General features: G+C 44.3%; 1 protein-coding gene across 3 annotated transcripts in view; it reads left to right on the forward strand.

Annotated features, from left to right (window-relative positions):
- Positions 1-25,326, forward strand: part of MSH4 (mutS homolog 4) — a 118,741-nt gene that overhangs the window by 30,945 nt on the left and 62,470 nt on the right. For all 3 annotated transcript variants that reach the window (XR_012905921.1, XM_075936277.1, XM_075936278.1), the window contains exons 4-7: positions 3,851-3,961; positions 18,002-18,117; positions 20,144-20,317; positions 22,149-22,321. Coding sequence is in view for 2 of the 3 variants with exons in the window: in XM_075936277.1 (XP_075792392.1) it covers positions 3,851-3,961; positions 18,002-18,117; positions 20,144-20,317; positions 22,149-22,321 (574 nt within the window). In the remaining variant the exon portion in view is untranslated. The remainder of the gene's footprint in view (positions 1-3,850; positions 3,962-18,001; positions 18,118-20,143; positions 20,318-22,148; positions 22,322-25,326) is intronic.

Genomic DNA, 25,326 nt, shown 5'->3' on the forward strand with positions numbered 1-25,326 from the left:
AATCCCTGATTGAAGACTGCAGTTTGTTCATGCCAAGAGTAATAAAAAAAAGTAAAATAGCATTGTTAATGCGAACAGTAATATCATTTATGCTGGCTTTGTGGACATTGGATACTCATTTTTTAATCTGTTCCTCTTAAAGATTCTATCTACTCATAGTAGCAGGTGCATTTTTGCTCTTCAGCTAATAGTGTATTTATTTGTGTTTGGATTCTTTCCCATACTTTTTCACCACTCTTTGTTGGGGTTCCACTATGACTCTGTCCTTGGCCTCGATCCTCAAAGTTACTCTTATAATTTTGATCTATCTTCGTCTGTGCAATCCCATATTTCAGTTTTCCACTCCTTCGTTTCTCTCTTTGACATCCCTTCTGAGATATCTCCCTTCAACTTTAAATGAACATGATAAAAATGGAACTTGTTTCCTTTCAAGTCCTTTTGTGCCTTTTCATTGTCTTTGGACATCACTATTTCCCTTGTCACTCAAACATAACTTGTCTTTGATTCTTTCCTCTCCCAAGTGCCCACAACAAGCTGTGTCCAACTCCTGTGTTTTGCTGTAATGAGTTGCTGTAATATTTTAAAAATTTTATCATACTTGTACACTGCGAAAACCTGTCCCTCATCTCACATTTTAATTACTGTAACTTCCTTTTTGCTGGCTCTATGACAGAACATTCACCCTTCAATCCATCCAGAACACATCTGCTTAAAATTGTCTCCTGTTTTTGTCACTCTGATTTTACTCTTTTGTTGACTTTCCAATTTCCGGCTCCATTGTCTTCAATGCCCTTCACTAAATACTTGTCTCTTACTGTGTTGTAACCTCTGCTTCACCAATGATATTGGCTTCAACCATTGTCACACTTTATTCCATGCCACCTCGTATGCATGGAACACCATCCCTCAATTAATATGTTAAGGGCACTGTCTTCTACACATCCCTCCTTAGGACTTATTTCTGCTGTAATGTGACCAAAAAACTAGGCAGCTAACAATGGCTAGGTGGGGAAGCCTTGGCCCAAACAAAAATATTTTAGATAGTTCAGAATGATTAAGACTATGGAATCTCATGAATTTATTATACAGTTTGAACCTCTGAAGTCCAGCACCCTTGGTACCTGACAGATGCTGAATCAGAGAATTTGACAAACCACGGGAAGTCAAAATTGTAGTAAATGGGTCTCTTTTTATTTTTATTTTGCCAAGGTGAATAAAAACGGGCCTCCCTAGGCTAGATCCAGCCCACCAAGTAAGTTGATCCAGCCCGCAGAGGCCCTACCACTCCCTCCCACCCCAGGCCAATCAGTGCTTCCTAGCAGGGTGGGAGGAGACTTTGTGTGCTCTCCCCATCCTCAAGCCCTGTTTGGCCTGGGGGCAGGAGGGAGCACACAAAGTCTTCTCCCACCCTGCGAGGTTGTGTGGCGCTTCTGAGCATCATGCCCTCTGCAGGATGGGGGAAGGGCGGGAGGAGACTCCGTGCACTCCCTCTGCCCGCAGGCCAATCAGGGAAGGAGAGGATAGCATGTGAAGTCTCCTCTAGCTCTGCAAGGGGCTCAGCACTTAAAGTCAACTGCCAGCTGCTGCTCAGCTGGTGGTTGACTCTAAGCCAGGGCTGGCCTTACCAAGAGGTGAACTGAGGCAGCCGCCTCAGGTGCCAGACTGTGGGGGTGTGCAGGGGCAACCCGTGGCTATAGGCGGACATCGGTGCCCAATGATGACGTCACGGGGGTGCCTGGGGTGCCCGCTGATGACATCAATGCATTGACAGCCCTGCAGTGCATCATACGCTCTGCCTGGGGCGCCAGCTGCTGCAGCTGGCCTCGGGCCACTCCTGGGGGGGGGCACCACTAGAGTGTAGAAATTTGTGTCTGCTGTTGGTGCTTATGTATTCTCTGCTCTAGACGCACAGAGATGGTGGAGTGCTGTGCTGGAGGAAGGAGAACACAAGAGAAATAACAGGCAGGCAGGAGAAAAGGTGGCCTGGGGGTGTCATTTGAGCTCCCAGCCTCAGGTGCCAAAATGTTGTGGGCCGGCCCTGCTCTAAGCATGGAGCTCCCTTGCAGGGCGGGGTCAGGGAGCGAGAGACTTCATGTGCTCCCTCTCCAGACCCTGATTGATCTTGGGGCAGCAATGGGGAGCACATGAAGTTTCCTCCTGTGGCCAGGGGCACGGGTACCTAAAGGGAACCGCCAGCTGTTCTGAACAGCTGGCGGTTCTCTCTCTGTATGTGGGGAGGAAATCTTTGCAACTCCCCCACCATGATACCAATCAGGATCTGTGGGTGGGGAAGCACAGAAGTGTCCTGCCCCAACCACTTCTACCTGAGGCCTTGCCCCTTCCGGGATGGCCTGGGACCACTTAAAAAATTTCTGAAGTGGTCCCTGGTCAGAAATTATTGCCCATACCTGACCTATATACTAGGACCCAAATCATAATTTGTGGCCTTTGGGCTCTACTGCAAATAATACAAATAGAAATAATACATAATAATTGCTTTTGTTAGGCATATGTAAATGTTAACCCTTTCCTAGATAAGAAATTAGTAGCAACATTCAGTTGTATTTCAAATCAGAGCTAGGTTCCTGACCCAAGTAGGGCAAGACAGGGGACATCCTTCTGCTCTTTCAGCTTTACCCCCAACCAACCCCTTTTTCATATGAAGCACAGTCCTTTTTACTTTGTCTGTTGTTCCCTCATTGCTCATGATCCTTCTAGCTGCTGGAGAACCAATTCTTCTTAATTCTGCCAGCTGCTGAATCTGGTGGATTTTCTTGGCAGCTAGTGGAGGTTTAAACTCACAGCTCTTTTCCAGCAAAAGGAAACTTGCATAAGGCAGGATTAGCCAGGAGCTGGGGGCATTAAACACATGCTGTTACAATGAGTATTTCATGCAAAAAGGAAAGGCTTGTTTAAATATGTATATTTTGAGCCACCAAAACAGAGAAACAATGCAGGTTAGGCTGAAGTGTGTACATGTATGCATAAAAAGTTATAAGGTCTAAAATATGACCTAATCCAAAGAGCCTTATCCAGTCCATGTGAGTTTGAAGCTCATGACCTTCAGGAGTGCCCTGTGTCTTCACCTGCAAACCCAGAAAGTTTCTTCTGATTGAAAAGGTACCTTCTTAGTTTCAGCCATGTAATGCCATGTTAGGCATAACATTTTTTTTCAGGGATGCTTTGTCATATCTATCTTTCATACATTTATGACATGAGATCCATTATTTTCTCAATCTTTAATTTTAAGCATTTTGTAACTTTTGATTTCTGTTTTATATTAGTAAGTGATATCTGCAGACAGTTCATTCTTCTGTTTGGGAAATTATTACTGCAGGCTATTTCTCTGATAGCCTTTGTATGCAGCAGTTGGAGAGAGAAGAATGCATAATAGGGAAGGAGAGGGAGGAAAGAAATACATTTATACATGTTACAAATAATAAATAATAATGTAATATGTTCATCTGCCATCTTTGGAGCCTGTTGCAATAGGTGTAGCTAAATCTTTTCTGTTTGTACTAAACTTGCCTCAGTGCTTTCTGTTCTACATGTAACTCATTATCTGTCCATAAGAAAGTTCCTAATGATTGTGGTCTCACCTGTTACCAGTGTTCAAAGTTCAGGAAGTGAAAAAAAACCATGACAATATTTCATTGTTGTTAGCCCTGCATGAGAATAGATGTCTACCTAGTTTGTTGTACGTACACCTCTCTTTACATTGAATTTTTAATTGATTTAAATTCGTTTAAAAGATTATAGAATTTGTTAGTCATTTCAGGACTATTTTATTTATTTGTGAAAATGTACTATGAGAGTGCTAACTTTTTAATTATTTCAATTTTGCTTTTAGGTTATCACAAAACTCAAGATTTTAACACCGTTAGAAATAATAATGTCAAATACTGCTTGTGATACAGGGAATACAACAAAATTGTTCAGTTTGATGATAGAAAATTTCAAGGTATTCTTTTTTTAGACTTTATTTCATTTTTATAGGGCTCCTGTTTGTCTGATATTATATAGTTGTGGATTTATGACAGTCTTTATAAGGGGATACAACTTTGAATCCTTTAGCTAGCTGGTGTTGGGCAGAGTTTAGGCAGCATTCCTGGCTTTTGACTTCTGCACACACATTTCAGATGTGATCATGTGTTCAGTGCACTTTTTGACAGTGGTGACCTCACTAAGCCCAACTGCCTAGGCCCTAAAAGTCATGCCATCTTCCCCAAGCTTCCCCCATCAAAATCACAGAGGAGTAGTTGTGTTAGTCTAATACTGAAACAAAACTTAAAAAACTACAAATGGTCCTGCAACACTTTAGAGATTAACAGTAAGTGTAAATAGTATCATGAGCTTTCGTGGGCACAACCCACTTCTTAAAGTTTAAGCCTTCTGGCTTAGTTTGCCTCCTTAGGGATATTCAGTAGTGAAAGCCAACAGTTAGACAGACTTTTATAGGATACTAAAATAATATTGCTCCTACTTAATAGAATGAGAAATACATAGGTCTAATTAAAATAATGAACATATGTAGAGTTGCCAGCTTTCTCACTGCACAAAACTGAATCCCTTGTCTAGCCTCTGCCCTGAGGCCCTGTCCACCACTCATTCCAGCCCCCCACATTGCTGTCTCTTTCTCATCCTCACTCACTTTCACTGGGGTGTGACAGGAGGTTGGGAAGCAAGAGGGAGTGAGGGCTCCAGCCAAGGGCGTGGGCTTCAGGGTGAGGTCAGAAATGAGAGGTTCCGAGTGTGAGAGGGGGATCTAGGGTGGGGAAGAAGGGGTTGGTGTGCAGGAGGCAGCTCAGGACTAGGAAAGGGGTCTGGGGTCTGCGAGGGTGTGAGAGCCCTGGGATAGTGTTTGCTGTGGGAGGAGGTTCTAACCTGCGGCAGGGGTTTAAGGTAGGGTATAGGAGGAGGTTTCAATCTGAAGTAAAGATTTCAGGATGTGGGCTCCAGCTGGGCAGTGCTTATCTCAGGCAGCTCCTGGTTGGCAGTGGGAAGGGGCTAAGGAAGACTCCCTGCCTGCCCTGGTGCTGTGCTGCTTCCAGAAGCATCCAGCATGTCCAGGCCTTAGGCAGAGGCACAGCCAGGCAGCTCTGCATGGTGCACACTGCCTGCTTTTGCAGGCACCGCCCCCACAACTCCCACTGGCCGCAGTTTCCAGCCAACGGGAGCTGTGTAGGTAGTGCTTGGCAGGGGCAACGCGTAGTGCTTTGCTTAAGAGCACAGGGAGTTGGGACTTGCTGGTTGCTTCCAGGAGTAGCATGAACTTAGGGCAGGCAAGGAGCTGCCTTAACCCTGCTGCACCACTACCAGACCTTTAATGGCATAGTCAGCAATGTTGCCAGTAGCTGCCAGTATCTTTTCAACTAGGTGTTCTGATCGAAAACTGGATGCCTGGGAACCCTAAACATACGCATACACATTTCGTTGCCTCAGGTTCCTTACTATTCTGGATAGTTCTTTGGACTTGGACAGAGTCCTCTATGGTGTCTTCCTCTCCAGATCATGACTTCTGAATCATGGAGATTTTGCAGCCCGGCTAGCCTTTTCTGACCTTTGTTGGCACTGCAGTTAAATTGGATCCCCTGCTATGAACACTTGCCTGTTTTCCCCCCATTCTTAACAAAACTTACTGTTTTTCTGAGAATCATTTTTAAATCTTTGCTTTATCATCACTGTTGCTATGTCCTACTTGGTAATTTTCCACTCTTCACAGCCAATCTCCTTAACATGTTCATTGCTTGATCCAGAGCAGAGTGATTAAGGTTAACAACTTTCCATTGTTCCTGGTCTAGTAAGTCCTTGTTAGTAGCTGATGGATTCCAAATCCACACAGTCATTTCATGATAAAATAATTTTATAATAACTTTTAGACTCATAGACTTTAAGGTCAGAAGGGACCGTTATGATCATCTAGTCTGACCTCCTGCACAATGCAGGCCACAGACTCTCACCCACCCACTTCATAGCATCAATTGGAATTCATAAGTAATTGGGACACTTTGGGATTCAACTTGTACCAGTAAGTGTTGTGTCACTGGCTTAAATGTGATGCTGGGGTGGCTCACAGCTCTGACACCAACAGCCAGCCTACAAGTGTGCAGGTCAGATCTTGACTTTCACCACACAGTTCCCTTTTGCAGGTTGACCCCAAAGCTTGTGCCCAGTTCTGAATTTCTCCATAACTGTTTGCCTTAGAGTATCCAGTCTTGTCCTGAAAAACTCACAGAAGTTAAGTTTGCTTTTTCTTTGATGATGTCCCCGCAGATGCTCCATTATGGGCTGCTGGGCTTACCCCGGCACCGCAGATGGAGACTTGTCAAAAGCAGTATCCAGCTGGACCGCGCATGTACCGTGGTGCTCACGGCGTTCGCGCTCTTTTCCTTGGTGCACGGTCCGGCCTCCCGCCAGTTCCTCTAGACCACCTAAGGCTGCGGACAGATGGAACCACGCTCTTCACCTCAACCCATTGTGAGACTAGTTAACTAGTGCTCTAGTTAACTTGCATACATAATCTTACCTCATTTCTTCCTTCCACATCTCCGCCTCGTTACTTTCCCTTAAAAAAAAAAACCCACAAGAATTAAGAAGGCAGTTGTTATCCTCCTATATCCCAAACGGTTGACTTCCCGGTTTGTCTCCTTGTTACTTGTTTAAAAAACAAAAGAGAGAGAAATAGACGTTTCTTTTCTGTTTTCATTAAGAAGAATGAAATTCAGAGAAACCTTAACCGCCAGACTAAGCCCTATCATGCCGTCATACCCCGTCTTTAAGAAATGTGGCACTTGCTGTGAGGCAGTGCCATCCTCTGATGGTCACTTGGACTGCATAAAATGTCTGGGAGAATCTCATATTCCCCAGAAATGTCTCCACTGTACTAAACTTACGTCCAGGGCTAGAAAAAACAGAGAGGCGCCTGTGAATGCTCCTCTTAGATAAAGCCCTGGAGCCACAACATCCCGCCACCAAGGAACAGCCCCTGAAGCGACGAGCTTCATCCCCCAACCCGGCCATACCAAAGAAACCTAGACTCTCCTCAACCAGATCTCTGCCTACTGTCCTACACGGCAGGGAGAGCCAGGGGGACAGACCGGGAACATCCGGTATTTCAAAGCTGTGCTCCGGAGTTTTAGCGGCACAAAAATCTAAACAGCTGAGGGAGCCTGCACAGATTGTGGCACGGAGGGTAGCATTGGCTCCACCTGCACCCCAGCCGCCGGCACCGAGCTCTGAGCCACCAATGAGGGCTTTCTCAGAGCTGACTATGACAGCGCTGACACCTGCACCATAGAATCATAGAACCATAGAGCTGGAAGTGACCTCAGAAGGTCATCAAGTCCAGCCCCCTGCTCTAGGCAGGACCAATCCCAACTAAATCAACCCGACCAGGGCTTTGTCAAGCCGAGACTTAAACACCTCTAGGAATGGAGACTCCACTACTTCCCTAGGTAACCCATTCCAGTGCTTCACTACCCTCCTAGTGAAATAGTTTTTCTTAATATCCAACCTGGATCTCTCCCACCACAACTTGAGACCATTGCTCCTTATTCTACCATCTGTCACTACTGAGAACAGCCTCTGTCCATCCTCTTTGGAACCTTCCTTCAGGAAGTTGAAGGCTGTTATCAAATCCCCCCTCACTCTTCGCTTCTGCAGACTAAACAGACCCAACTCCCTCAGCCTCTCCTCATAAGTCATATGCTCCAGCCCCCTAATCATTTTTGTTGCCCTCCGCTGGACCCTCTCCAATGCAACTACATCCTTTTTGTGGTGAGGGGCCCAGAACTGGACACAGTACTCCAGATGTGGCCTCACCAAAGCCAAATAAAGGGGAATAATGACATCTCTGGATCTGCTGGCAATGTTCCTCTTAATGCAACCTAATATGCCATTAGCCTTTTTGGCTACAGGGGCACACTGTTGACTCATATCCAGCTTCTCATCCACAGTAACCCCCAGGTCCTTTTCTGCAGAACTACTACTTAAGTGGTTGATCCCCAGCTTGTAACAATGCTTGGGATTCTTCCGTCCCAAGTGCAGGACTCTGCACTTGTCCTTGTTGAACCTCGTCAGATTTCTTGTGGCCCAATCCTCCAATTTGTCTGTGTCACTCTGGACCCTATCTCTGCCCTCAAGCGTATCTACCTCTCCCCCTAGCTTAGTGTCATCCGCAAACTTGCTGAGGGTGCAATCCATCCCCTCATCCAGGTCATTAATAAAGATATTGAACAAAACCGGTCCTAGAACCGAACTTTGGGTCACTCCACTAGAAACCGACCGCCATCCTGACATTAAGCCGTTGATCACTACCCGCTGGCCCCGGCCTTCTAGTCATCTTTCATCCATCTTACTGTCCATTTATCCAATCCACATTCCCTTAACTTGCTGGCAAGAATATTGTGGGAGACCATATCAAAAGCCTTGCTAAAGTAAAGGTATATCACATCCACTGACTTTCCCACGTCCACAGAGCCAGTTACCTCATCATAGAAGCTAATCAGATTGGTCAGGCACAACTTTCCCTTTGTGAATCCATGCTGACTATTTCTTATCACTTTACCTCTCTTCCAAGTGCCTCAAAATGGATTCCTTAAGGATCCCTTCCATGATTTTTCCAGGAACCAAGGTAAGACTGACCAGCCTATAGTTCCCTGGATCGTCCTTCTTCCCTTTTTTGAAGATGGGCACTACATTTGCCTTTTCCCAATCATCCGGAATTTCTCCCGATCTCCATGACTTTTCAAAGATAATGATCAGCTGTTTGTCGGCTCAGCGCGGCAGCCATGTAAATTTAAATGAAGCGGCGATTAATTAAATCGCCGCTTCATTTTACTATGTCTGGTAGCCTAATCTACATGCCTCTGGCGACAGAGGCATGTAGTCTAGACGTACCCTAGGTTACCTCCTTCATTCAGTAGGGGCCGCACACCTTCTCTGATCACCTTCTTCTTGTTAACATGCCTGTAGAAACCTTTCTTGTTATCCTTCACATCCTTAGCCAGTCGTAATTCCATTTGCGCTTTCACCTTCCTGATAATCCCCCGGCATTCTCGAGCTATACATTTAAACCCCTCCCTGGTCATTTGTCCAAGTTTCCACTTTTTGTAAGCTTCCTTTTTGTGCTTAAGTTCACCAAGGATTTCCCCTGTAAGCCAATCCGGTCTCCTACCATGTTTGCCTTTCTTGCTACGTGTTGGGATGGTTTCTTTCTGTGCCTTCAATAAGGCTTTTTTAAATACTGCCAGCTGTCCTGGACTCCTTTCCCCTTCATGTTAGCATCCCAGAGCATTCTGCCCATCAGGTCTCTCAGGGAGTCAAAATCTGTTTTTTTGAAGTCCAAGGTGTGTATTTTACTACTCTCTTTTCTTCCTTTGGTCAGGATCCTGAAATCTACCATCTCATGATCACTGCTTCCCAGGTTGTCACCCACCTCTACTTCCCCTATTAGTTCCTCCCTGTTTGTGAACAGAAGGTCAAGCTGCTCATGGCCCCTGGTTGGATCCTTCAGCACTTGTGCCAAGAAGTTATCCCCAACATTCTCCAAAAACTCCCTGGATTGCCTGTGTACTGCCGTATTGGTTTCCCAGCAGATGTCAGGGTGATTAAAGTCCCCCACGAGAACCAGGGCCTGCGATCCGGAAGCTTCTCTCAGTTGTCCGAATAAAGCCTCATCTACCTCATCCACCTGATTCGGTGGCCTGTAGCAGACACCAACCACAACATCACTGCTGTTGTATGCTTCTTTAAACTTAACCCATAGACTCTCAGCAGGTTTTTCTCCCTCTTTATACTGGAGTTCAGAGCAATCATAGTGATCTCTTACAAATAGTGCAACTTCTCCTTTTCTCCCCCTGCCTGTTCTTCCTGAACAGTCTATACTCTTCCATGATAGCTCTCCAGTCATGCGAGTCATCCCATCAAGTCTCTGTTATCCCAATTAAATCATATTTCTTGGACTGGGCCAGGGCCTCCAGTTCTTCCTGTTTGTTTCCCAGGCTTCTCGCATTAGTGTACAAACACCTCAGATAACCAGCTGATCACCCTATCTTCTCCATTCGAATCAAGGGTCCTCCTTTCTTGCTTGTTCCTCTCTGCATTTCTTCCCGGTATCCGACTTTCCTACTCCCCTCAGGGTTTTGGTCACTGTCCACTTTCAAACCAGCGTGCAGTGCCAGAACACATGGCGCTGGCGCGACCGCCTCCCACCACCACGGCACCGACCGCTGTGCTGCCTCAGTTGTCGGCACCCAGGAGCATGGCACTGGCTAGCGCTACAGCTCGTGCCTCCGAAGTGGGAACAGTGAGCTCCACCCCCTTGACTCTACCGTGCTGAAGCCACTCTTGCTCCCTTGTGTTCTCCCCAGCTCCGTCACCATCTCCTCTGGCACCGTGTTTCCCATACTACCGTGGTAGCTGCCGCAGGACTCCAGATTCTCCCTCCAGGTTACCCTCTCCATTCCTGGCTGCTTGTCCCTCTTGTCAAAGACACCACTACAGACAACTCTCAGTTTCTCCTGCTTCTTTCAGGGTGTCATACAACTGTTCTTGTTCGCCTTATTCTCCATGCCATCATTGGCATCGTTCACATTCTTACTATCCAGACAGACGCTCACCTCTGGATGGTCTATATCATTGCGACGACCATTACTCCCGCAACTCTTGTAGCAGGTACTCCTACTGCTCACGATCTGCTTGCGACAACACTTCGTCCAGGCTCTCCCCAACTCCGGCTCCCCTCATCCCTCTGGAACAGTTGGCTTCGCCCTCTCAACTTCCATCGGAACCAGAACACACTCCCTTTGCTGACCAGTCAATCGAGGTGTCTCCAGCAGATTCCTCTCCGCCAGATGAAGCAGTCATTCCCGGCGAGGTTTCTCCACCTGATGACTTTCGTCAGTTTCAGGAGTTGTTCATCACTCAGGAGATACTGTTGCAGGAACTCAAGGACAAGCAACACAAACTCTTTAGAAACCTTCAGCCGTAGCACAGGTTGCGCCTGACCATACCCCTCGATGAGGGCATCCTGGAGATTGCTGATGAAATATGGCATATTCTGGCATCGGCTCTACCGACTAACAAAGGGCTGACAGAAAATATTTCGTTCCCCCAAAGGGGATGGAATTCCTCTTTGCCCACCCACAACCAAATTCCCTAGTTGTAGATGCAGCCCAACAGAGGGCTAAGGCCCTGCCCTTCTAACAACAGGGCTCCGACAAAGAAATGAGAAGTTTGGACCTTCTAGGCAGGAAAGTCTATACATCAGCAATGGTGCTCCTTAGAATCGCTAACTATACAGCACACCTTTCCAACCACGCCTTTGACACATTCTCACGCCTGACTCCTTTCATGGACCATCTACCAGATTCAAAAAAACCCATATTAAAATCAGTGATCCAAGAAGGCTACACATCAGTGACAACATCCTTCCAAATGGCCATGGACATTACTGACACTGCCGCTCACTCTAAGGCCTCTGCAATTGTTATGCGGAGAGCCTCCTACTTGCAAGTGGTGGGAGTCCCAAAGGAGCTTCAGAGCAAGGTCGAGGACTTACCTTTCGACAAAGACAAGCTTTTTGCCGAGAATACAGACACACTGTCTTACATTCTTCTAAGGACTCCCGAACAGCCCTGCAAACATTAGGGATGTATACACCCTCTTTCAGGAGGTGCTGGTATACCCCATACCAGCACCGATACGACTACTCATACATCAGAGACCAATGACAGCAGCAACAGAGGAGTTTCGATAATCAACGCTCACGCCAGAGACCCCAGCAACGGCATAATGGAAATGGCCAGGCTCACATGGCTTCCAACAAAAAGCAGCAAGTTTGATGCCTTGGTCGGGGGCGTGCAAATAGTTACATGCAGCACCACAGATCATTCTACCCAACTTTTTCACCACTGGTTGAGGCCCTTTTTCCATCAATGGGCCAAAATCACCACGGACAGATGGGTACTGGAAATCGTTCAAATGGGTTATCCCATTCCCTTCTCCATTCCACCCTCCACCCCGTCCCTTTTCAGGGACCCCTCTCACGAGGTCCTCCTACGAGCGGGAGTCGACCGCCTACTTTCTCTGGGGACAATAGAGTCAGCTCCAAACAAGTTCAAAAACGGGTTTCTACTCACACTATTTCCTCACCCAGAAAAGGTCCGGAGTTTGGCGACCCATACTAGCCCTCCGCCATCTGAACAAATTCCTATGGAAACAAAGATTCAAAATGATCATGTTGGTTGCTATAATTCCCACATTGGACCAAGATGACTGGTTTGCTGCCCTCGACCTCCAGGATGCCTACTTTCATGTCGCTATCGACCTGGCCCACAGAAGGTTCCTACGATTTGTTGTCAGCAAGGATCACAGCCAATACAAGGTCCTGCCCTTCAGACTATCCTCGGTCTCCAGGGTATTCTAAAAGGTTATAGCAGTAGTCGTGGCCTTCCTCCGATGGCAAGGAGTAGTCACCTTTCCATACCTGGACGATTGCCTACTCAAGGGTTCTTCTGTCCCTGAAGTTTCTCATATGATCCAACTCACCAGACGAACCTTCTAATCTCTCGGGCTCCTCCTCAATGAACAAAAGTCTGTTTTGCGCCCAACTCAGGACCTCGAGTTCATAGGGGCTCGTTTGGACTCAGTTGCAGGCAGAGCCTTCCTACCCCTGAAAAGATTTCAAACCATCCAGGAACTCATCCATACCATTACCAGCAGTCCCACCACCTCACTCATAACCTGCCTGAGGTTGATGGGCCATATGGCCGCCACAGCAAACATGGTCAAATACACCAGACTATACTTCTGTGTCCTTCAACACTGGCTGACACTGGTTTACAACCACACCAGATACGACCTCCACAGACCAGTAGCGCCTCCACCCTTCATTACATGATCGCTCCTGTGGTGGACCAGACGTAATAATCTCCTATCGGGTATCTTTTCATCAACAACAATCCTGCTACTAAATCACAACAGACGCTTCTTTGCTAGGATGGGGAGCCCAGATGGGGCCTCTCTCAGCACAGGGCCAATGGTCTCTGGAAGAGACACGTCTACATATAAACCTTTTAGAGTTACGCACGATCTTCAATGCCTGCAAATGCTTCTGCAAGCACATCCAGAACACCATGGTGAGGATACTCATGGACAACATCATGGCCATGTATTACATGAACTGTCTGGGCGGGGCTTGCTTCTGTTCCCTGTGCACAGAAGCTATCCGCTTCTGGTATTGGTACATTCGCCACGGAATAACACCTATGGCATCTTACTTACCTGGAGTCACAAACGTGATTGCAGACTTCTTCAGCAGGCACTTTGACGCGAAGCACGAGTGGGAGATGCATGATGGAGTCCTACACGAATTCTTCCGATGCTGGGGGACTCCGCGAGTAGAACTCTTCGCGACCTTCCACAATGCGAAATGCCACAAGTACTGTTCCAGGGCGGGCCTGGGCCCTGCTTCCTTGGGGGATGCCTTTCTCATCAGCTGGCGTGAACTCCTCCTTTATGCCTTTCCTCCCATACCACCGAGCCCGAGAGTTCTTCAGAAAGTGAGGGCAGTTAGGGCGAGACTCATCCTCATAGCATCGGATTGGCCACATCAACATTGGCTCCCCTTCCTTCACCGGCTATCCTCACACGCACCGATTCACCTCCTGGTCCTTCTGAATCTCCTCACTCAGAACCAATGATGGCTGAAACACCCCCAGATACACACCCTGAACCTCACAGCATGGTTCCTAACTGGTTGAACCCATCCGAATCCCTTTGCTTGGCACCAGTTCAATGGGTCCTCATACATAGTAGATGGCAAACAACAAGAAATACTTACCTCTATAAGTGGCGCAGATTTGCCTCCTGGTGTGCCGCCAAACACCACTGCCTGGAGCTGGCTTCTATCCCTCTTGTGCTGGACTGCGTAATGCACCTAAAAGAGACTTTTCCGTTAAAAGTATTTGCGCGAAATCATGCCAGTCTAGATGCAGCCCAATTTTCCAGCATCCAGTGGTTGGGCACTCATGATAGTGCGGCACCAACTGGAACCCGGAAGTGCTCTGGCTAGCCGGACAATTGGAGCTGCTGTGAACCCTATGGGCGCTTGCAGCTGGGAAAGGGAAGGGGAGAAGAGGGGAAGGGGATTATACCCCTGTGACGGGTCTGCCGGGACCCACACTGCGAACAGCTAGGGGATGGAGGGTGGACGGGGAATGGCGCGGTGAAGGGCGAACCCTCTGCTGTTTTGCAGGAAGATGGGGGAAGCCCCGCGCAGCCGCCAAGAGTTTCTGGGAAGGGAGCGGGCTCCCCACCTCCCCAGACTGCAGTAGTTATCGCTGAGCAGGGGGGTGAGGGGCGGCGCTGCGGGACCAACTCAGTAGCACCCCAGCTGCTCTGCTCCGCTACTTCCCCAAGTCTGCCGCTGCCGCTGCTGAAACTGATGAGCAGCGGACTTGGGGAAGCTGTGGAGCAGAGCAGCTGGGGTGCTGCCGGGCGACGAGCGGGGGGGTGAGGAGCAGCGCTGCGGAACCAACCGGACAGCACTGCAGCTGCTCTGCTCTACCGCTTCCCTAAGTCCACTGCTTGTCAGTTTCAGCAGCGGCGGACTTGGGGAAGTGGCGGAGCAGAGCAGCTGGGGTGATGCCAGGCGCCAAGCAGGGGGGCGAGGGTCGGCGCTGCTGGACTAACGTTGCAGCACCCCAGCTGCTCTGCTCTGCTGCTTCCCCAAGTCCGCCGCTGCCGCTGCTGAAACTGACGGGCAGCGGACTTGGGAAAGCGGCGGAGCAGAGCAGCTGAGGTGCTGCTGGGTTGGTCCCGCAGCGCCGCCCCTTGCCCCCCTGCTCGGCAAAAACTACTGCAGTCTGGGGGGTGGGGAGCCTGCTCCCCTCCTGGAAACTCTCCGCGGTGTTTTTCCCAGCGATCAGTTTCTGTGTTTATTTCTCTCAGGAGTAAGTTTTCAGTTGAACTGTCAGGTAGTGCTGCTCTACTAGCTGATTTCCATGTAACATAGTTATCTTTATGCAATACCGAAGTTTCACATGCAGGTATTCGGCCTTTTAACTTCCTCCAACCTCTACTGATGCTCCAACCAGATGGATCAGACAGTACTGATCCATTTGAAGTATTACTGTTAAAAATGAAACAGGGTACACAGTACAGAGCCTACTTTTCCATGCTCCAGCAGAGCTGTTCTCTTATGTAGATCTTTTCATTTGGAAGAGTTTTTGTTAGCGGACGAGTAGAAAAAGCTAGATTTTTGGCATCTTTTGGTATATTGCTTGGAATCTGAAAGCAACTCACTTTGAGAAATGAGTGCATTTCAGCGACATTGTTCTTCTCAAGAGTCCAATATCAGGTTCTGATATCACTGTTGTTACACTGTGTCCTGTGCTAGTCCTAAGTTCTTTCTCTTGCTGCACAGCATCTCCAAGGTCTTCATTTTCTGCCTGCACAGTCTCTAAATCGAGCGTAGATTCTGCATCTATCGCTACTGTTGGCATTTCTGTGTCTTGATTAATGACCTCCTCATTTTGAGTACAAAGCTTTCATTCTCAGAAGTGGAAGTATCACAGTCGGTATGGACAATGTCTAATGGCTGAGGCGTCTCTTCTACGAGAAATGATGTTATTGGCTTTAAACTCTTAACTGCTCCTGCATGCTGTTGTTTTTTTCATTTCTTACTTGCACCACTTTCAAATCTTTGCTTCATTTTTATTAAGGGGTTCTGACACACAATAAATTAATTTGCTAAGGGCTATTGGTTATGTAAAATTTCAATTGTATATACTTCACAATTAATATTATATAATAACGGTTTGGGGGTATTATTTACTACAGCTCTTATAGACTTATTTCAAAGTCTTGAAATTTCTTCTGCTAACACGTTCCCGTTATTAAAATTCCTCTTAATAACTGGTGCGTTATTATGAATATGAACATGGGGCGATTGCCAGATTAGATAATAAAGTTTATTAAACAACTAGAATTAAGAGTTTATCATCACAAGAAAACCTTTAAAGGTGAATCTAAAACTGGACAAAAAGGTAGCTTACAACTGGGCCTGATATGTTTGTTGTATACGAAAACACATAAGAAAAAACAGGAATACGAAAATCTCTTATGCAGAGATAAACATCTAATTGGAAGATTAAACTCACCCTCAGACCAAGCAAAATCACTGCATGGTAACTAAATTTATTACGACTTTCAAAACCTCTAAATTATGCAAAGACTGTAAACAGCGTTTCATAATGTAATACCACTAATCACAGAAGCTACTCCAGTCACGCACATGAAAACTTGGATATGACCAAAATATTGGTGAAGTCCCGAAGTCCCACAATGATTTAAATCAATTTTTGAAGGTATACATAGCTTCTTTTGTTGTGTGCGTAACTGGCAAGCTATAATAATAAATGGAAATGACTTGGTAGAAAAATGTCAAAATTTGAGGCCCCTTTGTCTCCTGAGGCTCCACCCAAACTGCCCTTCTGGTCCCCCCTCAGGTAGGGCCACTGCCTCATTTTGAGGCAGTGGCACTGAAATGTTGTTTGTGGGTACAAAGTTTTCATTATCAGAACTGTAAGTGTCCCTGTCAATATGTTCACTCTCTAATGGCTGAGGCGTTTTTTCTACGAGAAATAATGTTATTGGCTTTAAACTCTTTGCTGCTGCTGCACTCTGTTTTTTTTCTGTCTCTTTTATCACTTTCCAATCTTCGCTTCATTTTTATAGAGGGGTTCTTTTAAAACACAGTAACACACAATAAATTAATACGCTAAGGGCTATCGGTTATGTAAAATTTCAATTGTATATACTTCACAATTAATATTATATAACAACAGTTCTGGGGTGTTATTTACTACAGCTCTTATACCTTTATTTCAAAGTCTTGAAATTTCATCTGCTAATATGTTCCCGTTATTAAATTTCTCTAATAACTGGTATATTGTTAAGAATATGATCACGCGGTGATTGCAAGATTAGAAATAAAGTTTATTAAACAGCTAGAATTTAAAGTTTAACAACACAAGAAAACCTTTAAAGGTGAATCTAAAACTGGATGAAAAGGTAGCTTACAACTGAGCCTGATGTTTGTTGTATACGAAGGACACGTAAAAAACCCCAGGAATGCGAAAATCTCTTATGCAGATATAAACATCTAATTGAAAGATTATACTCACCCTCAGACCAAGCAAAATCACTTTATAGTAATGGAATTAATTGCGACTTTCAAAACCTCTAAATTATGCAAAGACTGTAAACAGTGTTTCAAAATGTAGAATCGCTAATCACAGAAGCTACTCCAGTCTCCAGTCATGCACATGAAAACTTGGATGTGATTAAAAAAATTGGTAAAGGCCCGAAGTTCCTCAATGATTTAAATCAATTTTTGAAGGTATATATAACTTCTTTTGCTGTCTGTGTTATAACTGCAAGGTATATAATAAATGGAAATGACTTGATAAAAAAATGTGAAAATTTGAGGCCCCTTTATCTCCTGAGGCCTTGGCCAAATGGCCTCTGTGGTCACCCCCTCTGGTAGGGTCTGATTGAAGGATCCAGCATTCTGCGATTTCAAGAACTCTGGCCTCTTTAGTCCCTCAGGTGATGGATGCCAAAATAGCTTTTTGTCTGATTATAATTTCTAAAGTTCAATGACCCTATTTAGTAAGGGTAATTCCTGCACACATCTATAACTGTTGGTACATACTCTGTACATGCTCTATGTAATAAGCTTCAGAACCGGTCTTCCACCCATTTGTGTCTGATATCTTTATGACAGCTTTCAGATACAGATCTAGATTGTTGTCTTGGGAGGGAAGGGGAGGACGACATCATACATCTTAGGCTTGATAAGAATTGCTGACCCTTAGTTGTGAATCACCAATGGGCCTCTATGTCATAGTTTGACAGAATGATTCCCAAAATTATCACAATACTATAGTTCATTTTCATGAGATTTTTAGACCTTTGCTCTTTTTGCTTTTATCAGAATGTGACTTTTACTACAGTCCAACGAAAATACTTCAATGAAACAAAAGGATTGGAATATATAGAACAGTTGTGTACATCTGAATTTAGCACTGTGCTAATGGAGGTTCAGTCCAAGTATGTTTAAGATAAGTGAAAAAGAAATAGTGTTTCCAGATAAAAGGTTTTAACAATTTGTACAGATGTAATACACTGGCTAGTGGCTTCTCGTTAATTGGTACACTCACCTGTGAAATTCAGGATTTGTAAATGTAGTTGCCTTTTTATTTTTCACTCAGAGATTTCTGATATGTTCTTTAATAATGATGCATCAATTTTTAATTGCTTCTTGAAACCCTGATGTTCCACTGTTTATAGACACTCCTATCAACCTTTCTTTAAGAGCTTGTGTTTGCTAGAGGAAGTTACTAGAAAGCAACACTGAAAACTTGATCAGTTGGACTCACATTTCAGTAAAGCATTTCTAAAATTGCACTGCCAGACTCACACATGCACAATATCCAAGATTATGTGCATGTACAGACACAGGCATGTTTGACTTAATGCTAGAGATATAACAGTGTAGTCGATTAAATGATTAACCGATAAGCAAAAGCTTATCAGTTAATGCTGTTGACTACATGATCCCCCCCCCAGTAAACTTTTTAGAAGGTTGGCATCCTGGCTGGTGCTGGGTCTGGAAGCCATCCCTGCTGGCAGCCTGGCTCCTTAAATACTTTTACTGCAGAACTACAGCGGGGTAGCTCCTGGGACCCCTGTGTGCCAGGACATAACCTGGCTGCCTACCTGCCCAGCTCCTAAAAGACTTTTACTGTAGAGCCTCAGCGGGGTAACTTTCGGGACCTGGCACTAGCTGGGATTGAGCTGGGATGCCTCCCCACCCAGCTCCTAAAATACTTTTTCTGCAGAGCCACAGCAGGGGTAGCTCCCAGGTCCCAGCACAAATCAGGGCTAAGTGCTTTGCAGTACTAACCCATATTGATTAATTGTATAGTCGCCAGAACGTTTGTCGACTGCTCGATTAACGAATTACACGCTTCTTAACATCCCTACTTAATGCCCATACAAAAGTGGATCTGCGCCATTGGAAATTTGGGCCCTGATCGTACTGGTCAAACCACAGATTATCAAACCACTGCTTACAAGACACATGTGACTCTTTTACAGTTTGTATGGCTTGTGGAGTCCCCCCACCCATTCTCCATCTGTCAGAGATGGTGGGGAGCTCAGGGCTTCTGTCTTGTGGTGAGGCTATATGTTTCTGCCAGAGACGACTAGGGTGTGCTGAATTCAGGGCACACAGTTTTTAAAGGTTCATGCCCTCAACAGTTTGAATCATGCCCCTCCTCTTACCATCAGCAATTCTGCAGCTCCCAGGTGTCAGTGAGAGGGGCTGCCAGTCCTCAGTGTTGCCCAGACTGTGGCTCTGGCCCCTCCTCTCAGAGCTGCACAGAGCATCCCTCCAGTAGCAATTTAAAAGTCCAGGGCTTTGGCTGTTCCAGCAGTCAGGAGTCCTGAGTACTTTTGAATCATTGGGTCCCAGGGAACTGTGTCCTTCAAACCCTTCCCCCCTCCCGGTAAATGGACCAGGTTCAAAGAGACAGAGCAGCAAAAGCAGCAGCTTTCCCAGCAGCTCCCAGCTCTTTGCTGCTGGCTCTCTTCATGGCTGAAGCTCCCAATTTGTTAGCTTTAAGAACTGTCGTGCAGGTAAGGTGTCTGGTACCACGTGACCAAGCAGATTCAGCAAACCTTGGCAAAAATCAGGGATGTGAGCATGTGACTCCACATGCTCCCCACCCACCTCACCTCTGCTTTTGGTCTAATAGGAGGGTTGTCTCGTGGATTCAGTCCCTGTGGAAGTCACCTGCTGGGTTTTGGGGCTTCATCAGGGATAGGCTGAAGTCGCAAGCCCAGGGAGGTGTGCCCTGCTCTCAAATTTCTAAAGATTGTCATATATGGCATGGAAGGTCAGTAAATTTAGCCACCCCTGGTTTATATTGTGCTCCAAATCCCTAAAAGATGCGAACATGGCTACAGCATGGCATAGGGATGCTAGGAGAAACCTACTCCTTAAATGAAGTAAATGTTTTTGTGCTGCTGAGCAGAAATATTTAATCTTCAGTAAATTATTATTATTTTACAGATATTACTGTCTAGCAGCTGTTGCAGCTTTGCTAAAATATGTTGAATTTATTCAAAATTCAGTTTATGCTCCTAAGTCACTTAAGGTTCGTTTCCAGGGAAGTGAGCAAACTGCTATGATAGATTCATCATCAGCCCAAAATCTTGAATTGTTAACTAACAATAGAGATTCTCGGTAAGGTTATTTTGTTATTAGAAATTCAAGTTTTTTGCATGGTTATACATTTATAATTCACCAAGTTCTGTGGTAAATTTATTTAATCATAAACAAAACATTAATTTGGCCCTATCCTGATAGCAATTATATTGTAAGTAAAACTGATTTTTAAATAATTTGAAAAAAGAAAACTGCAGCTTAATGCCAAATTCATAGTTCTAGTCTGGAATTGTTTTATGTGCATCAGGAAATCCCTAGTAATGAAGGGATTAGAAAGAAAAGGAGAAAAGATAAGAATTGTGTAAAGATGTATGGTGTTTCCATCACAGATGAACTAGTTGTCAGCAGCTATGACTTCTATAACTGACACAAATTTTGAATAATCTAGAGATTCACGGAATATGGCAGTGTTACAGAAGTAAACATTTTTGTGAAAGATATATTCTCTAAAGATACCATGTGCCCAGGGTTATCACTCCTTAGTCTTATCTCTCTTACACAAGACTAGCTTCCCAAGATCCAAAACTTTTTTCATCCCTAACTGCAGCAGTAGCAGGTAGCAGCATGAGCTGGTCATATGCAAAGTTCCACTAAGTTGCATAGCAGGCAGCCTGCTCGGGGATTTCTTTCACCAAAAGGCATTTTCCTCCTAGGAAGAAGAAAGATCTCTCTGATTCCCCTTCCAAAGTGGTGATTTTTTTTGTTTTGTTAGAATGAAGGAAGTTGTGGGCACCTCCTCTGACCACTGCTACTCCTTTAGCCATTGGGTGGGGGTTCTGGCCTCCACATTTTCTCACAGATGTCACAGTTGTCTCCAAACGGGGAGAAATGAGACTTTGGAGTATTGCTTCCCCCACATCCACCTGCTGCTGCTTCCAGATGGGCAGGAGGCGGACTCCCTTTTTTACATTATTTTTGATCAGCTTAAATATACCTCTTGTTAATGCAATTTAATATCTCTTTGTTGTGTTATGAGCTAGGGAGAACAGTAGCTCTAAATCTTTCTTCTCCATATTACTTATTATTATAAATTTATATCATGTCATCTTTTATTAATCTCCTTTCTAAATGTATTTATTACAGACTTTCAGTCTTTTTTCACATAGGATTTTTACATGGCTCAAATAATTCTCATTTCCTTTCTCACAAGCAGTCATAATGTCAGTTTCATTGGAACATGCCATTGTTTAAAAATTGAGTAGATGGATATATAAAGGGTCATCTATTTAGGGATCAATTTTAATGATCAAACTAGATGTTGAATCATTGTAAAAATCCTTGCAGCTTACAAAGATGATGGTCCCACTGTTGACGCTGGTGATTTAAATTCTTATGAAATCAGAGCTTATTTTCTTCTGTGTTTGATGGCTTTTGAAATTATTGTGCAAATATTTTTCACATAGTATATTTAAATAAAAAGCGTTAGAATTAGATCTGGGATATTGATTTTGCTCCTGTTACAATGCTTAAAATTGGCATGGTTGTGTTGGCCTGAAACATTTATTTTCCATTGAGACATTGGGTGATATTTTTTTCCCATGAAAAAAAGTGTTTATAAGTAAAGTGGAACAAATTGAAGGACTACAAGTTGAAAATAGATAAGTTAAAATAATTTCAATCTATTTACATATATTTATATTGAAAACTGTTATAAGAGACAAAAATATGCACACAGCCTGATTTTCAAAGGTCTGGGGGCCCCGAGCTTATATGAAGTCCAAGGGATTTGTGAGTGCTCAGCACTTCTGATAATCAAGCTGTGAATTGTAGGCTAGTTTAATCTGAAAACTTCATTCGGTTTTTATCAAGTTGACTTTTTTAACTTTTTTATTTTTGCTATTTTTAAAAGGAATGGTCACACTCTTTTTGGCGTTCTAAATTATACTAAAACTCCAGGTGGAAGTCGAAGACTTAGGTCTAATATCCTGGAGCCTCTGGTTGATGCTGAAACAATTAACACAAGATTGGATTGTATTCAGGAACTACTCCAGGAGGAGGAACTCTTCTTTAGTCTTCAGGCAGGTAATAGCTTGTTTTATTTTTAAAACTCTACGAATACTCAATAACATATTTTGTTTTTTTATAATTGCTGAAAACTCATAGAATGTATTAAAATCAATATGAAACATATTTTGACTTGTCAAGTTACATTTCATAGTGGATTTCAAAAATGCTATTTTCTACCAATAGTTCATAATCTGATAGTATTTAATGTGACTTTTTTACCTCTTACCTCTTTTTTTAATCATTTTGCTAAAATTTTTATCAAATGAGGCAGACCAGCCAATAGTACTTTAGAGGAATTTTGAACTGGTTCCACTATTTAACTAAGTGCATTTTGTGTTGGAGCCATGCTTTTCAGATATATATCAGTAATATCTGTAATCTAATTTGCATACTGTTACAAATATGTAGCTTCTAATTTTTGGCTTATAAGATACAGGGAAACAGTCACACGAACACACACACATTGCTAAAGAGTACAGTTAGTTCAGCTAAGTTTGACATTAAATTTGGTAAATCTTTATTTCCTGGTTTTGGACAGCTTGTTGTGTTTTGGGCTAAATGAGCAATTACTTTTGGTCACATCAGAAACTCTTTCTAAGGCTTTCACAGCACAGAAGTGGATGACATATAGTTGTTAGAGTTACCCTTTTTAAGCTTGATATTGTACCAACAGAAAAGATGTGAATATATAAATATCACCAAATTTTGCAGGTCATTATTGTGGCTCAGACAGTATGTTTATCCTTTATGCTTGCACCGTAAACATTACAAATACACATTTTTAAAATGAAATGTTAGAAATAGTTACTGCATCACAACTACCTAAAATAGTGATGTGGCATTTTTCATTCTTTCTCTGTCTCCATCCTACCATAAACATTTCTTGAGATTTATATCCAATCCATTAAGAAGAAAGGAGGCAAAGTGTATATCACAATTGGTACAAAAACACCAGGCTGCTCACTTTGTGCTTAGTATTTTTTGCTTCCTTTCCCCTGAAATCATGGAGGATAGTTCTCCAGTTTTAACTTCATTTACGCCCACCAATTGCTGTTTCCTCTAATCTTTTCCATCCATATGCAGAATAAATTTGTACATGTACAAGACACCTATGAATATGCACCACTGATAAAAACAAAAAAACTAGCAGTGGGCCCTCTGCTAATCCGCTTGGTGGCATTTCAGTCTCTCCTGAATGGCTGCACAAGCACACAGCGTATAGGGAACACCACCATCAACCCCATTTCAGTATATCAGGAATATGCATGTGAAGATGCGGCTGAGGAAACTATGCTTTGGCAGTTGTAGCTCAAAGATAGTGAAGTAGGTAGGGGAAGTGGATATAGTATATGCTTCCCCAGAACACTATTTGTCAACTATTGTCTCTTGGTTTTGTTATTGATCAGCTCTTTAATTTGTGGGGAGCAGTTGCTTTGTCCGACTATCCTAAAAGATAGCTGGGCCTGTCCTATTCATGGGATAGTTCAAGACAAACACCCCACGGTTGGGGTGAGGGAGTGTGGGGTGCAGGTACAGGATGGCCCGGGGACGAGATGGGACTGGTACCTGCAGCAGGGGAAGAGCCTGCCACCCTCCCACCCTCACTCACCAGTAGAAGTAGGAAATGGAGCAACCCATCCCCAGCCTACTCTGCTCCCCTGGCTTCCAGTTGCCAGGGAGGGGGCTTGGTGAAAGGTGTGGATCCACCCCCCACACTCAGCAGTGGAAAGAAGTGACATGGCTGGTAGTTGGCGGAGACGAGCAGGCTGGGACTGAGTTGCTCCACTTCCTGCCATCAATGAATGTGGGGATGGGCGTGATTCCTACTGTCAGCACCAGGCCTTGCGCTAATCCCCTAGACCGCGTTGGTTGGGGGGCAGGATTGGACGGAAGTGGTGGAATGGGGTCAGGGTGGGACAGAGCAGAAGCGGGAAGTGGCAGGGTGGGGACAAGGCCTGGGGTTGATGGGAAGTTGTTTTGGTCCCTGTTCCCTCCTATCAATAGCCCTGAGGACAAGAACAATTTGATATGGGTTTAATCAGGCTGCAACTTTGTTATTAGATGTTTGGAATTACCTGTGAGATAACATTGTACAGTGTAGGTAAACTCTATGTTAATTTCATAATCGCCTAGCACGCTTTTACCCGTTCTCCCTCTTTTTTCATCCAAATCCTTCTAGCAAATCCATTGCCAGGATCTTAAAATTCATTTCTTTTATAGAAGGGTTAAGGATGGTAGGCTATAAGAATGGCAAAGTTGGCTACCTGATATACCAATCATAGCAGTCCCCAACCTCCTCCCCCATTTGTTCCTTTAATAAACACCTCTTTCTGAGTCTTTTTCCAAACCATTTGTCTGGTCACTGTCTATCTTTCCTGTTGTTTATCTGCACTGGACACCTGCCACAAGGAAGTGCATGTAAAAAGGAAGCTTCAGGTGAAGGGTTGCCTCTTATAAACTCTACATTTCTAGGGAATGAGTCAGCAACCTTTCATCTCCCAACCCCTAGCCATAAAGTACTGTTCCCTTCATTTGACCAACAAGCCAAAGACTCTGTAGCTTAAAGATACAGGGCAGTCATTCTTTTTTACTCACCTGCATATCCCAGGCTGCAGTTTGCCTGCTGATTTACTTTAGTGCTGCATCAGGCAACCATTCTTCCACTCTCCCCATTCTCAGCAGTATTAACAGAATTCTTATCGTGCAGAAGAATTTGAGAGCACTTTTCAGTCTTAATAAGCACAACTATGCAATAAGAAAGAAATACTTAGTATAATTTAAGTAACTACGGAGGATGTTAAACAGCAACTATTAAATTTAAAGAGTTAAAGATTTTTAAATTGTGAAGCCTGGATAAATTACACCCAGGAATATTAAAAGAACAGGCCAAGGAACTCTCAGAAATCATTGATGTTGGTTTTTAACTAATCTTATAACATGGAGAAGTTCTAGAGGATTGGAAAAAACCACCATTTACTAATATTTCAATATTTATAGAGAGTTCTTTTGTCTGCTTTCTT

Source organism: Pelodiscus sinensis, chromosome 9, assembly GCF_049634645.1.
Source record: "Pelodiscus sinensis isolate JC-2024 chromosome 9, ASM4963464v1, whole genome shotgun sequence".
NCBI classification, from domain to species: domain Eukaryota; kingdom Metazoa; phylum Chordata; order Testudines; family Trionychidae; genus Pelodiscus; species Pelodiscus sinensis.